The sequence below is a fragment of the Prunus persica genome, chromosome G2, assembly GCF_000346465.2.
Source record: "Prunus persica cultivar Lovell chromosome G2, Prunus_persica_NCBIv2, whole genome shotgun sequence".
NCBI classification, from domain to species: domain Eukaryota; kingdom Viridiplantae; phylum Streptophyta; class Magnoliopsida; order Rosales; family Rosaceae; genus Prunus; species Prunus persica.
Window position 1 is genome coordinate 24,150,428 of NC_034010.1, and position 11,366 is coordinate 24,161,793.

The window sequence follows — 11,366 nt, forward strand, 5'->3', positions numbered from 1 at the left end:
TAACTTTTGACTAAAGAATTAGTAAAAGTCCAATTTTTGTGGTGAGAAAAAGTACTCAACCATTTAAGTGGAAGTCTAAAAAGGTGATATTTTCTTTTTCTTTTTAGGAAAGAAAAAGAGAAACTTTTCTTCAAAATTAAATTTCGTGTTGGAGTTGGAGGTGGAGGTGGCTGGACGACATTCTCATAACTTCAAAATTCAATTTGTGGAGAAACTTTTTAGTCCAATCCGAATCACATCCACGTCGGCAACAGAGAGTCACTGAAAACCACTGCGCGAAGCCACAAAACCATAAAACCAGAAAAACAAAAGAAACGTTTCTAACTCTTCTTATTGCATTATTGCATTGTTGCTCACCCAAACCAAACCCGCATATTTTTCATAAGCCAAATTCACACTCTTTCTCTTTCCCTCTCAATCTTTGTAATCTGTGAACGATTCCCGTGAAACGTAGGCAACAAGGTACTTGTCAAGCATTAAATTCATCTCTGTTTTTCCTTTTTCTTATGAGTTTCTGGCTTCGGTATGAAGTGTGCTCATAGATCTCAAATGGGGTTGTTTTGTTTTTGGCTTTTATGGAAGAAATGCATTGGAAATGTTTGAAAATCTTTTGGGTTTTCCATTTCTGTGAACTTCCCCTTTTCTCTGGATCTGTCTTTTCTGATATGGTTATCTTCTACGTAGTGTTTCTTTTTCCTCTTTGAAAATTGCCTTAAAGATATGGTCTTTTAGTTATTTTCATTGTACAGCAACAAAAAGGAAATAAATGTGAAGTAGATTAGTTAGTTTGGAGGTGAAGAAAATGGATTAAAGGTTAATACCTGAAGATTAAGTTCCTTTGGTTCTGGGTTCATTATTGAATTATCTATGTTCCGGGTTCATTATTGAATTATCTATGTTCTGGGTTTGCAAAGAATGATTTACATTTTTGCTTGAAGAATTGAAATGTAAATTCTTTATCGTTATCATGACTTGTGTTCTTGTTGGAAGGGTCATTCTTTCAATTGGGTTTCTGTCAAATTAGGTCACGGTTCTTGCGGTAGCCTCTTTGTTTTGTTATCAAAGAATCATCTTTTAAGCTCGGCTTCTGGGTAATGATGAAAGGCATGAAAACAATGCTCACTTTTGCAATCAACATGGATTTAAAATATGCAGAATTGAATTTGCAGGCCCTATTCTTGGAATATTGTAAAGCTGAGGAAAGTAATTTTTGGATATTTCAACATGGATGCATATGACTTTATAATTAAATCAATTATATGCAATAGTGGAGCTTATGAAGTTAGTAATTTGCCTATAGGTAGTTATTTATGTTTAACAACAGGTGCTACATGATACTTTCTTCTTCATTTATCTTTCGTTTCTCTGTTTGTCACCTGGTGGAGCTTCCATATTGCTAAGCAGTAATTGCTTCAGAAAATTTTGCTTTTATTTCAGGCGGCCATATGTGTTAGTAAAACACTGGAAGGTGCTTCTCAAAAGAAACAGTTCTCAACAATCTTAGTGTTGTCACAGAAAGGAATGGTCACTCAACTTGGAGAAAATGGAGGTGAATACTGGAAATTCCTGTTACAATGAAAAGCAATATTTAGTTCATTCCAAATCTACCAATGAAGAAAAAAGGCCTGCTGAAAAAGAATCGAGCACTCCTGTATTTGTTAATTATGGTAAGTTCTTTAGATAATATTTGCTCTGACGATGATGTAAGTCCCCATTGTCATTTCCTAACAACCCAAAAAACAAAAGTTGATTTGTTTTTGTCATTAAGTAATTGGTATCAATCATTTTGTTCTTTGGAGAGATAATCAAGCTAATTTACTTCGTAGCTGCAATTGCTTGGCATGAGAGTAGAAAAAAGTGGGTTGGTGATCAGCGGATGCAAAGAATGGCAAAGGATCCAATCATAAGGTAATTCTTCTTCAAAAAGCATCATGGATAGAATGGAGTTAGTTGTTGTTATAGTCACAATTAAAGAATTTACATCATGGATGTTAGTAAACTAGAAACCTCTATCTCAGTTCTTGAATTTTAGTTTGCAGGTTTGCCAAAAAGTTGCTGCTTTTCTGTTTTGGATTGTTATATACTTATATATATGTGGGGTGTTTGCGTGTTTTCAAATACTTTCCACCTTCAAATTTAAACACCGACATAAACCTAAGAAGTTCCTGCAACATTAGAATGGTGTTGATGGCAATAACTTACATACCTCCGTCATGATTGTTGATGATAATCTGTGGCTTTGCCCAATTATTTCGGTTGAATTATAGCTACTGAAAGAATTTCTGGAAGATGATGCAAAATTTTATGTTGCAGCTGGTCAACAGCATATGAAGATCTGCTTTCGACGCATGACTCTTTTCCTGAGCCAATCCCCTTAACTGTAAGTTTTTTTGTTTGTTTCCCAAGATGATTCAATGTGTTTCATTTGTAGAATCAGATTTTGCGATATCTTGTAATGAAGTTTTCTTAGTACTGTGAACTTAAGTGACTGGTGTACTGTGCAGGAAATGGTAGACTTTTTAGTTGATATATGGCATGATGAAGGCCTCTTCGATTAGACAGTGTGGAGACAGATTAAAGTTGAAGAAGTCATGAAAACCCTTACAGTCCCTAAATATAATCTAATTTCATGTAGATGATCTGATACATGAGGTGGGAAAGCATTGCTAGGAACAAAAGGAAAATCCTTTTTCATCTTCTTAATTCTTTGCATTGTAAAATCTAGATATTGTACAACATTACCTCTTCAATTGTTGGGGAAAAAAATTAATGTAATCCCACTCAGTTCTAATTCTGAACTATGGACTACGAATAATTTAAAGGAGAAGTTAGTTGTATTTGTTGCTTCTTTGCCATCAGAGGTCCAACTTCTAAGGATCATGTGTTTCAACCTTTCTACCTATTACCACAATTACCAATCCAATTATTACAACTTACAAAGTAAGCATTGAACATTTAAGATTTACGCTTCATCAGAGTATAATCAACGAACAGATTTGAGGATTTAAACTTCTGATACAAAGAAGAACTTGAGTCTCGACTAAGTGATACTTCTCTTTCCACCGTTAAAACATGTCCTAAATTCAACTCTTCCCTTCTTCGCCCGTTCATTAAAAAAAATCCTCCCCTTTCATCTTTTGTTTTAAAAGAAAATTTAAATTGATGAGACCTTAAAAACAAGGAAAGGAAAGCGCGGCGAAGGACAGTTGGTGACGCGGAAAGGAAAAGTCTCAGTGGAGGGAAAGGAGAAAATAGATGCACACGCTTGGATTGGATCTTAAATCACAAGCGAGAGAGCATTATTGCTGTTCAGTATTCTTCATTTTCCTGAGAATTAGAAAGAGAGAAAACGAAGGGAACAAAATTAACGAACTAAAAAAGATGAACAAAGTCAAGAGCTTGTTAAAACCGAAACCCAACCCATCAGAGCAGCTGAGAGATTGGCAGAGACGACTTCGCCAAGAGTGCCGCAACCTCGAGCGCCAAATCAGAGGCAATGCTCTCTCAATCTCTATTAAAGTTTCCTTCTTTTGCAAATTACATAAGTTTTTTGTTCTGGGTCAATTTCAGTTGGTTTGGATTTGGTTTGGATTTGCTTTCCTTTGTTTTTTTCAATGGTTTTAATTCATGGTTTTGTCTGTTTTTTGTTGGTTTGGTGATTAGTTTAGTCTAAAAAGAGATGCTTTTGTTTCTCAGATATTCAGAAAGAAGAGAAGGCTGTTCATAAATCCATTAGAGAGGCTGCCAAGAGAAATGACATGGGCACAGCCAAGGTACTGTAACTTTTGATGTTAATCTCTCCTCAATCATCAATTAGTTTGCTAGCAAGTTAGAAACTGGTTGCACAAAAGCATTATTTTCAAAATGCGAACTTGAAGGGAAAGCTTTGCTTGTTAGTTTATGAAGGTTCCGAAGTCCAATTGTTCACTAATGTCGGGGTTATGCCCATTGGAATCATTTTCTGCTTTATGGTTTTGGGCCATTTGATGTCTTTGTTCAGTATAATCAGAACCTGTTTTTGTATTCGTAGGCTTTTTACACGTAGAATGCTAGTAATGTGCTCCTTAATCCTTGTGATGGATGCCTACTTGTGTTAGCTTCTTGTTGTGATCATCATATCATGTAGATTCTGTGTATTGATCAATCTGTGAATTAAGTTCAGGCACTTGCAAAGGAAATTTTGATGTCGAGGAAAGCTGTAAATCGCCTTCATGAAAATAAGGCCCAACTGAATTCAATATCAATGCACCTCGGAGAAAGTGTTGGTATTGCTTTACACATATAACATTATTTTTGTTCACCTATGCTTATGTTTTCTCACATTTGTACCTTTTATGTAACTCCTCAAACCATCACCACCCCCTTCCCCTTGGTTTAAGTCGGCTTCTTGTTATTTATATGTTGTATGTGCTTGCAGCACTTGCCCGTACTGTTGGTCATCTGTCAAAGAGTGCAGAGGTCATGAAACTTGTCAATAACCTCATGAAAGCTCCGGAAATGGCTGCCACAATGCAAGAATTTACCAAAGAAATAACCAAGGTAAGATCCCTTAAAACGCTTTTTGGGTGGCTGTTAGAAACTATAACTCCCTCTGATGACCCTACTTTCTTAAGTGTTGAAGTGGGGATTATATCTCTTGCTTTTTTTTCTTTTTTTTTGCTGTTTATCTGTCTTGAAATGTTATATGGTGTATTATGTCACATAATTATCCTATAAATGATTCGACTGAGATATTTGAATTCACTTATTGTAGAACCTTGGGTGTTTTTTATTCTGAATATGCTTATTATTTTCAATTTCTCTTCCTTAATCAATGAACAATGAGAGTGCCGGATATTACCAAATCCTTTTGACAATAAGAATGAATTATATCTGAGTACATCCTTTGACTTGCTCCTTGTTTGGGGAACCATATTTTTTTGAAAATGTGAAGAGAATGAAGCATATCTGAAGCTTCAGTATGTGGAATTTGTTTAGGTGCTTGTTTACTTTATATATAGCTTCTATTTTCTTCAAATCTTTAGATGTAAGACTATTTCGTCATACAGGCTGGGGTGATTGAAGAATTTGTAAATGATGCTGTTGATTCGGCATTAGATTCGGAAGATATAGAAGAGGAAACCGAAGAAGAAGTTGAAAAGGTCCTGAGTGAAATAGCTGGTGAGACAGCTGCACAGCTTCCAGAAGCGGTCAGAAAGGAGAGGACAAAGGTAGCTGCCCAGGGAGCTAGTGCTTCACAAGACGTACGTGCAATAGACTCCATTTCTAGCTTCTCTTTGTTCCTTTGCAAGTTGCAAGGATATAACTCTTGTTATTAATTCATGCAGGAAGAAGCTATAGCAGAGGGTGCCGATGATGAGGAAGAGTTAGAAGAATTGAGGGCACGGCTTGCTCAAGTGAGATCGTAACTTTTCATGGCGTACTTGCAGCTTGTTCCCTTGTTATGAGGGAAAAGTGTTTGTGTATTTTGTAAAGGCCTATATTTAGTACATCCAAAGTTTAGAAAGTTATTGTTCTATTCAACAGTTGAGGGCTCTAGACACAGCTACAATGTATAAACAAGACAAACATTATATCGATATTAGTTATAACTATGTTCTGTTTGTGCAATACACATCAATTTATACGTATTTTTATAATTCGTATATATATCAACAACTGACAATCATCTGCGCATGCCTTACCTCAAGTTGTTGGCTACAGACTTTGCTGTAAAGCTAAGGTTTTGATCTATATATAGCTTCTGACAAAGACATCACTTGGGATGATCATTGAATTGGCATTTGCTATTGTTTGTTTTGCTTGTAATTGTAATGCACAAGTCTTGATTTAAAAGAGCCAAAGCCGCTAACTCTACTCACGAGTATTGCATTTTCTGAGTAGATCCCATCAATACTCAATTTCATTCTCATCCAAAAAAAATCATTCAATCAGCACCACCCTTCCTAGTTCTCTTTCTATAGCTAAGTTCCACTCCAACCTCTTTGCTCAAACTTTACACATTTACAACAGAATTAGGAAAAATTATTGCACGGTATTAAAATAGAATCACGTAATATTATTAAGACCTAGTTTATAACTTGAGTAAATTGGTAACTCCTTGTTGAAAAATTATTCATCAACGTTCTTCATGTTTCATACAACTTTACCTAGTTTTTTCAGAAAAAACAATTACCAATCTCTACATATTGTCGTTTTACAATATGTGAATGAATGGGGATCATCCTCAGCCTCAAGAGAAACCCTTCTGCGTGCACTTATTTAACAGTAAGCCGTTTTACACGTAATTACAACCCCCACCATTTTTATTTTTTTTTTGGCTTATTTTAAGGCAAGTCCTTTTCTGCAACCGAAAGCAACGTGGACACGTCACCACCACAACCGAACACCGTCTCAGCACCCAATCCCCTGCAACCAGTTCCACCGACTCACGCTCAATAGGCCCCACGAAACTAAATCCAACGGTGCTGATCCGTTCAGCATCTGTACTTGACCGCATGGGATGAATACCCCAACTACTCACCCCAACAACTCAACAGTCCACTTATATATCGTCGGGCGTCGAGACCGTTAGTTACCTTACCGCCTTCTTGTCTTCCCTATACTCCATTTTCTCTCCCGTTACATTTCCTCTCTCCAACTCAAAACGCAGAGCGCAAGCAATGAAACGACCGATGTCTCTTCCTGTTCCCTTTCTTCTTCTTCTTCTCTCTACAGTCGCTTCTGCGAAGCTCACGAACCCTCTGGGCCTCGCCAGGTCCAGCTTCCCGTCCGTACACGCGCAGGAGCTCATCAGAGCCTTCAATCTCTTCCCCAAGGAAGATATCAACATCATCGACGGCCCTGATTCCTCGATCTTCCACGATTCGCCGAGGCTCGTCGAGAAGCGCTTCAATCTCCCCAACCTCGTCGGCTCCGGAGTCTCCGTCGAGGACCTCGGCCACCATGCCGGCTACTTTAAGATCGAGCATTCTCATGCCGCAAGGTCAGCTTTGTAAACGCTTAGGATTGAGACGTTTTAATGCTATCAAATTGCTAATTTTGTGTTGCATGGTCAATTTGAAGGTTTTTTTTTAGGGGTTTATTTGGATTTGGTTTGAACTTTAGGGTTTTATGGTTAGCTGAGCTTCAATTTCTAGGAAATGAGTTGGTTAAACTTTGTTATATTGTGGGGAATTTTATGTATTGAATTTAGGTGCTTGCTTTGTGTTCTCACTTTTCAACTTGTGTGATACTGTAGGATGTTCTACCTTTTCTTCGAGTCTCGCACAAACAAGAAGGACCCTGTTGTTATATGGTTGACTGGAGGCCCAGGGTGCAGCAGTGAATTGGCTGTATTTTATGAAAATGGTCCTTTCAATATCGCAAATAACTTGTCCCTGGTGTGGAACGAGTATGGTTGGGATAAGGTATATGGGACTGTTTCCATTTTATTCTTCATTGTAATGGTTGGATGTGATCGTGTCTTGTCCTTGATATGTTTGAATCTCGCTTGTTATTTATTAATATTTTACCTGTGTGCCTAATTTGACAAGATGCTTGTGAATGGAGAGTATTGGTAGTTTGGTTATACTTGTTGCCTTACTGTATCTTTCAGTAATTGCTCATAGGCCCTATCAGAAGTGTTCCTCCGGTTCTGAAATTTTTTGAAGAGTAGTTTTATAACAAGTCCTTGAATTATTTGTTCTAATATTTTTACCTTGTAAATCGTTTGTAAAAGTTTTTCTAAATCGTGTCGCACTTGAATGAAAGTGACTCATAGACACCTCTTGAATTATATTTATTTTTACCTGCATGATATCTGAGGCTGTCACTGATTTATATGCATCCTAAAGTAAAGAGCTTGGTGCTGTTAAATGATTTGGGATCATCATATCGGCCATGCAAAGTAGAATTCTTTGTAAATAATGGAGTTTCATGTCTGTTTCTACAGCTCCTTGTCATTTGCGTGAGAGGTAACAATGCTATTTTTATTTCATTTGCAGGCATCTAACCTTCTGTATGTTGACCAACCTATTGGGACTGGCTTTAGTTATAGTACTGACAGACGCGATATTCGACACTCAGAAGATGGCATTAGTAATGACCTTTATGACTTCTTACAGGTGTGACAGTTGTCCTTCATTTCTAAGACAATGAAGTTCAGTGTTCCCAAATTTACTGAGCTATTATTTCCTATGAAGAAATCACTGATTATTAGTTATTGTGGATATATATATATATATATATATAGTTCAAACATAAGGTTTATTGTTGTATTGTTTAGTAGTGTGACTTATTGTGCTCTTTCTATGATGTTAGGCCTTCTTTGCTGAGCACCCTGAGTTGGCAAAGAATGACTTTTACATAACTGGAGAATCATATGCTGGACACTACATTCCAGCTTTTGCTGCTCGTGTCCACCGAGGAAACAAAGCTAAAGAAGGAGTTCATATAAATCTAAAGGTAATCTCCAGGATTTTCTAGTTTTGAGAATTCTAATGGGTCATTTCATGGTTTATTAAATTTAGAAAAACTGGTTGAACAGGGATTTGCCATTGGAAATGGGCTCACTGAACCTGCTATCCAGTATAAGGCTTACACAGATTTTGCATTGGACAATGGAATAATCACGAAAACTGACCATGATCGTATTAACAAAGTGCTTCCAGTTTGTGAAATGGCTATTAAGCTTTGTGGTAAGTGACATATGATAGTGGTCTCTTCCTCATTTTGTAGTTCCTTTTCTTTTCCCTTTCAAATTTCTTTTAGTTTCTCTTTATCTTTGGACCCCAAGACATGCAAAATTGTTAGTTAAAGTTTGCAGTTCACTTGATCATGATAACACATTAGGGATGGCTCCTTTCTGTTTTAATTTCTCTTTTTGTGTTTTCTCTTCTCTAAGGTGTGGATGTCTGTCTTAGAATTTTCTGTGGGTTTATCTGTATTATGCAAGCCTGTCCGTACTTATTAGCCGCATTAGTTGGTCTCCGCTTCTTGTTTAAATGAACATTCTGTTGTTTCAGGCACTGATGGTACGGTCTCTTGCATGGCTTCATATTTTGTTTGCAATACCATATTCAGTAGCATCCTTGCGCGGGCTGGAAACTTAAATGTAAGTTAACTTTTCATTCATTCTTGACAGAATGATTTCTCTTTCATTATTGACAGAATGATTTCTCTTTAATCTATATGTTGTCATTTTCTTATTCAACATGTTTTCTGCCGAAAAAGCATGATAAACTTTTTTATCTGAAAGTTTAAAGAAATTGGTTTTCCCAAACTCAATTAAATCTGTGCAAACTGATGTGAGTTTTAACAAATGATTAATGGCCTGGGCATGCATGTTACTCAACTTTGTTTTCCCTTAACATCAGCAGGAAAATATTCAGGAAGAAAATATTACTTTAATTATCGCATTTTCTGAACATCTGTTATTCCACTAATGAGTCAAATAATGCTATGTGGAGCTTGTCATCTTTAGAGATAATGGTGCCAGAGGAACTCGGGGTAGATGTGAAGTTTGACAGACATTATTTCGTTGTGTAGTACTATGACATCAGAAAGAAGTGTGAGGGGAGCTTCTGCTATGATTTCTCAAACATGGAGAAATTCTTGAACCAGAAACCTGTTAGAGAGGCACTCGGAGTTGGGGACCTAAGTTTTGTTTCATGTAGCCCTACGGTGTATCAAGCCATGCTGGTGGACTGGATGAGGAACCTCGAAGTGGGCATTCCTACTCTTCTTGAGGATGGAATCCAGCTGCTTGTGTATGCCGGAGAATATGATCTAATCTGCAACTGGCTTGGTAGGTCTTTTAGCGTTATTTGATACAACTTACGAAACCATCTGTAGTAATATGTATATATACTCCTTTTTTTTTCTTCCTGAAATGTAATTCTTACCCATGCGTATAAATATCTGTGCGATAGGTAACTCAAGATGGGTCCATGCCATGGAATGGTCTGGTCAGAAAGAGTTTGTGTCTTCTCCAGAAGTTCCTTTTGTTGTTGATGATTCAGAAGCAGGCGTTCTTAAGAACTATGGACCTCTTAGTTTCCTGAAGGTATCTCTCTCTCTCTCTCTCTCTCTCTCTCTCTCTCTCTCTCTCTCTCTCTCTGTGACATGTGTGCTCACTGAAGGAAAACTGAATTGATTCTCATTTAACTTGATTGAATAATCATTAGAGGTCTGCTTATATATACAAAGTAATAAGAGTAGCTGAGCATTTGACAGCTGTACAGTTTAGTTAGAGATGACTAAACTAATCATAACAAATCTAACAGTATTCTGTTGAAGTTAACCACTATGATGAACGGTTGTGATCTGATCGTCTTGTATCTCTATCACTCACATCATCTGCATTTCTACCTATCCGTAGACAATGATTGACCTAGTTATATGGTATGTCCAACAACAAACAGGTCCATGATTCGGGTCACATGGTTCCGATGGACCAGCCCAAGGCTGCATTGGAGATGCTGAGGAGGTGGACTCGGGGCACACTTTCTGAAGCTGCGGCGGAACCAGAAAAAATGTTTGCTCAGATGTGATTTACCTCGGAATATGACCCAAAATGGGGTGATCAGTATAGGATATTAGGGTTTCCATGGTTTCTCAACGAGCTTGTAAATATTTCTCCTAAACCGTTGAAGCTGTATTGAGGGGCTAACAGTTTCTAGACAATGCGTTATCTTTTCTTAAGAGACTTTGAAATGAATAAAAGACTGCTTGTGGATAAATATTTGTTTTCTTAAAATACATTCTTAAGCCATCGTTCTTTTCGAAGGTTGAACAAAATCTGACCTCTGAAAGACAATTCCATCTACGCACATCGTTCAAATGTCCTGGGCTTCAATAATCTAGTAAGTAATGGAAATTGGGAAGTCTAAGAAAAATAGCAAAGTGACTCCATTGCTGGCCACCTTTTTATTAATTTTTCTGAAAAATTCAATCTTTTCAATTATTTGACAAATGTAGTTAGCCTTGAAGAAGCGAAAAAGAAAAGAAAAAGGAAAGCAGAATTTGGACTTAGATTTGAAATATTCTATTTGTAGAGTCTAGCCGCGCGGCTATACACTAAGCGGGTCGGCTTTTTATTTTTATAAATAGTATCGCCGCGCGGCTACACTCTGGATTTTTTAATAAAAAGCGTATAGCCGATCGGCTTTATTGGGGTCGTTTTTAAAATTCTTTTTCATAAATAGTATATCCACGCGGCTATACTCCGGATTTTTTTAATAAAAAAGAGTACAGCCGACCGGCTTTACTGGGTTGATTTTTTAATTCTTTTTTATAAATAGTATCGCCGCGCGGCTATGCCCCGAGTTTTTTATTATAAAAGAGTATAGCCGACCGGCTGTACTGGGTCCTTGTTTTAAATCGGC

General features: G+C 37.2%; 3 protein-coding genes across 4 annotated transcripts; all 3 read left to right on the plus strand.

Annotated features, from left to right (window-relative positions):
* LOC18785503 lies at positions 211 to 2,848 on the plus strand. 2 transcript variants are annotated; one of them, XM_007218577.2, is made up of 5 exons: positions 211 to 462; positions 1,438 to 1,667; positions 1,827 to 1,908; positions 2,314 to 2,380; positions 2,505 to 2,795. In XM_007218577.2, the coding sequence occupies exons 2-5, from the start codon at positions 1,544 to 1,546 to the stop codon at positions 2,556 to 2,558; spliced, it is 327 nt and encodes a 108-aa protein (XP_007218639.1). In that variant the 5' UTR covers positions 211 to 462; positions 1,438 to 1,543; the 3' UTR covers positions 2,559 to 2,795. The 2 variants fall into 2 exon arrangements, with proteins under 2 accessions (XP_007218639.1, XP_020413385.1); XM_020557796.1 differs by lacking the exon at positions 211 to 462 and adding an exon at positions 503 to 813 and having other exon boundaries at positions 2,505 to 2,848.
* Positions 3,164 to 5,753, plus strand: LOC18785210 (vacuolar protein sorting-associated protein 24 homolog 1). The gene is made up of 6 exons (XM_007218251.2): positions 3,164 to 3,493; positions 3,697 to 3,773; positions 4,163 to 4,265; positions 4,418 to 4,539; positions 5,049 to 5,243; positions 5,328 to 5,753. Exons 1-6 carry the CDS (start codon positions 3,256 to 3,258, stop codon positions 5,406 to 5,408), a joined length of 816 nt encoding a protein of 271 aa, XP_007218313.2. The 5' UTR covers positions 3,164 to 3,255; the 3' UTR covers positions 5,409 to 5,753.
* On the plus strand, positions 6,369 to 10,740 carry LOC18784909 (serine carboxypeptidase-like). The gene is made up of 9 exons (XM_020557122.1): positions 6,369 to 6,985; positions 7,241 to 7,409; positions 7,986 to 8,105; positions 8,302 to 8,445; positions 8,528 to 8,678; positions 9,006 to 9,094; positions 9,529 to 9,787; positions 9,912 to 10,045; positions 10,404 to 10,740. The coding sequence occupies exons 1-9, from the start codon at positions 6,663 to 6,665 to the stop codon at positions 10,530 to 10,532; spliced, it is 1,518 nt and encodes a 505-aa protein (XP_020412711.1). The 5' UTR covers positions 6,369 to 6,662; the 3' UTR covers positions 10,533 to 10,740.

Excerpts from the sequence above, each read along its gene's own strand:
- LOC18784909 (XM_020557122.1), top strand. The coding sequence starts at position 6,663 with ATGAAACGACCGATGTCTCTTCCTGTTCCCTTTCTTCTTCTTCTTCTC. Across the intron at positions 7,410-7,985 it reads ACGAGTATGGTTGGGATAAG|GCATCTAACCTTCTGTATGT; the intron begins GTATATGGGACT and ends TTTCATTTGCAG. Across the intron at positions 8,679-9,005 it reads AATGGCTATTAAGCTTTGTG|GCACTGATGGTACGGTCTCT; the intron begins GTAAGTGACATA and ends CTGTTGTTTCAG.
- LOC18785503 (XM_007218577.2), top strand. The coding sequence starts at position 1,544 with ATGGAGGTGAATACTGGAAATTCCTGTTACAATGAAAAGCAATATTTA. Across the intron at positions 1,668-1,826 it reads TCCTGTATTTGTTAATTATG|CTGCAATTGCTTGGCATGAG; the intron begins GTAAGTTCTTTA and ends TTTACTTCGTAG. Across the intron at positions 1,909-2,313 it reads GCAAAGGATCCAATCATAAG|CTGGTCAACAGCATATGAAG; the intron begins GTAATTCTTCTT and ends TTTATGTTGCAG.
- LOC18785210 (XM_007218251.2), top strand. The coding sequence starts at position 3,256 with ATGCACACGCTTGGATTGGATCTTAAATCACAAGCGAGAGAGCATTAT. Across the intron at positions 3,494-3,696 it reads CCTCGAGCGCCAAATCAGAG|ATATTCAGAAAGAAGAGAAG; the intron begins GCAATGCTCTCT and ends TTTGTTTCTCAG. Across the intron at positions 4,540-5,048 it reads TTACCAAAGAAATAACCAAG|GCTGGGGTGATTGAAGAATT; the intron begins GTAAGATCCCTT and ends TTCGTCATACAG.